Source organism: Mastomys coucha, unplaced genomic scaffold (genome assembly GCF_008632895.1).
Source record: "Mastomys coucha isolate ucsf_1 unplaced genomic scaffold, UCSF_Mcou_1 pScaffold4, whole genome shotgun sequence".
Taxonomy (NCBI): domain Eukaryota; kingdom Metazoa; phylum Chordata; class Mammalia; order Rodentia; family Muridae; genus Mastomys; species Mastomys coucha.
In genome coordinates, this window is record NW_022196910.1 from 21,682,133 (window position 1) to 21,684,758 (window position 2,626).

Below are 2,626 nucleotides of genomic sequence, written 5' to 3' on the forward strand. Positions count from 1 at the left end.
TGATTCTCAGAACCACCAAAAAATTTAAAAATGAAATAAAGAACTAAGATAATACTTTGACCTGTCACGTGCTAAGTGGATCTGCTGGGATGGAACACCATTTCTTGGTAGAAAGTCATTGCTTTAACACACCACTGTGCCCTGCCTCCATGGCATTCTGGTAATGAATGGCTTGGGGGTTGCCATGGTGACCTTTTATGCATTGCCTTGCCCAGTAGTTCTTGAAGCAGTGCAGACTAACTGTCTGGTGCTGCCAGATCTGGAAAGAGTGCAAACAAGAGTGAAAAAAAAATCTTTACACAATGGGGTCTGATGTTTTTCTATAGCAGCTTCAGAACTAGCCTTTAATTTTAAGAGAGAGAGAGAGAGAGTGTGTGTGTGTGTGTGTGTGTGTGAATGTGTGTACTTGTGTGCACATACACATGTGCTCTGCTGTGGGCTTTTAAGGGCCTGTATGTTGAGCGAACTTGTACTGAGAAGTTACATTCCCCAGCCTGGTTCTAGTTATAATTTTCACCTTAAGTAAATATCTTAATTGCTTGTTCTTTATTTACTGTATTTTCCCCTCTTCACCAAGGGATTGCATTTTCAGATCTTGCAGAGACTAGGAAGGGAAAAATCCATCTGTTTGTCCCCTGCAAACAGTGGCAAGCTAACCTAAATATCAGAAGCACTTTCTAAATCATCTTCATTTTTTCCCCAGACATGTACAGTTTTTTGTCCTTGCTGGGATATTTAATGATCACACTAAGAAATAATTAAAAGATATCCTTGAGATGATGTCAGATATATAATGTCATGAAGAGTCCTGATTACACTATACATTTAGAATTAGAGAGATTTGACTTACACAACCCATTAATAATTCTTCATAGCACATCTTCATGCATCATCTAAAGATCTAAAGTGCATTTATTTATTTATTTATTATTTTAGTTGGACTTGCAGTGTTATCAAAGTTGGCCTAGAACCCACCATCTTCCTGCCTTTTCTCCTGAGTATTGGAATTACTGGTATATACATAACCTCACTAGGCTTTTTGTGATACTCATGTTTCTTTGTAGTATTTTAACATTTCTATTTTGAACCTTTGCAATTCATTTGGTTGGTTGGTTGGTTGGTTGGTTGGTTGGTTGACAATAGATCTCACTATGTAGCCCTGGCTGTTCTGGAACTCACTATGTAGATCAAGCTGACCTCACTCTCACAGAAATTTAGCTATGTCTACAAGTGCTAAGACTAAAAGCGTGTATCCCCCAATCCCATTCCTGATTTCTCTCAGCTACTTCTGTATCATCATCTTACTAGTCCCCCATGTTTGCCATTGAGGTATTGTGTGGGGCACTGCCGTGCCACCAAACAGAAGAACTGGTAATGTTGTAGCAAGTTCAGAATCCCAATAAAGCTCATAATTGAGAATGGCAGGAGTTCATACTAGCTCCAGACCAGGTTCCTGTCCTGGAGCAGGCAGGTCACCAGGACACCCCACTAAGAGGACCATGACAGCAGGTCATGTAGCATAAAAACCTCTCCATGCTAATGAGGTATCTAGATAGACCTGAGTATTTAGCCAATGAATGTCTATTCCTGGGCATTCCTTCATGCAAAACGCATTTAATACTTGATTCATCCTGAGTATGAATAATAAAACATCCACCACCATGAATAAAATAGTTTGGACAAGCAAGGACTATCTCTTTTATCTAGGATTGCCATTGGGTGAGGCCTTCGTCATACAGAGCCGTGACTGGGTCTCCTGTAGAAAGTCCCTTGTCCAGCCCCTCCATACGTTTGGCACTTACTTGTGCCTCTATCCTGGGCCCTGTAGACTCCAGTTCTCAATCCCAGTGGTGCTCAGGAGTTTGAGAACCATAGCCTCTGTTCCAGCCCCTGCTGTTTTCACCCAGAGAAACATAGGCTGGGATCCCTATCTAAGTTTCGCCTTCCTTTGAGCAGCCTGTAGGCAGTCCAGCACAACAGAAGCGAGGAAGATATGCAGCCTAACACCCCTACGTTTCACCTCCCCTGAGCATCACATAATAGCTCTCTGACACCCCAGTGGTGAGGCAGGAATGTAGAATGACAGTATTGTATAGTGTGAATTGTGTGCTAATCAGGATAGGGGTAAAGTGCTTGTCTAACGAGCTCATGACTGACCCCCATACGTTATGAATTCATGTTTTCTCAATGCACTCTTTAACTTCAGGATGAAGATGCTGGAGTGAAAAGCAAAGTTTATCACATTGCCAAGGAGATCATGAGCTCCGAGAAAGTGTAGGTATCAAGTTACCAGTTCAGAAGCCTGCTCTTCCCCGTTAGGCCTGTTAAAAAAAAAAAAATAATGCTTTTTGTTTTGTTTTGTTTTGTTTTACAGGTTTGTGGATGTGTTAAAGCTTTTGCATATTGTAAGTATCTGTTAATATTTTTCTCAAATCTAAGATTATTCCTGGTCCTACTGTTTTCTTACCCCAAAGGTTCTTAGCATAGCTAACAAGTGAACGATGCATACATGCTCTCTAGTACTTGGTCATATTTTAAATTTGCAAAAAAAATACATATTTATAAATTAAATATGTATGTCTAAATTATGTGTATATATATACATATGTATATGTATATATATATA

At 40.0% G+C, this 2,626-nt stretch overlaps 1 protein-coding gene across 4 annotated transcripts in view; it reads left to right on the plus strand.

The window, feature by feature from the left end:
- The window catches only part of Fgd6 (FYVE, RhoGEF and PH domain containing 6), a 120,125-nt gene that overhangs the window by 58,025 nt on the left and 59,474 nt on the right, over positions 1 to 2,626 (plus strand). For all 4 annotated transcript variants that reach the window (XR_004112761.1, XM_031349437.1, XM_031349438.1 and 1 more), the window contains exons 4-5: positions 2,207 to 2,274; positions 2,375 to 2,405. Coding sequence is in view for 3 of the 4 variants with exons in the window: in XM_031349437.1 (XP_031205297.1) it covers positions 2,207 to 2,274; positions 2,375 to 2,405 (99 nt within the window). In the remaining variant the exon portion in view is untranslated. The remainder of the gene's footprint in view (positions 1 to 2,206; positions 2,275 to 2,374; positions 2,406 to 2,626) is intronic.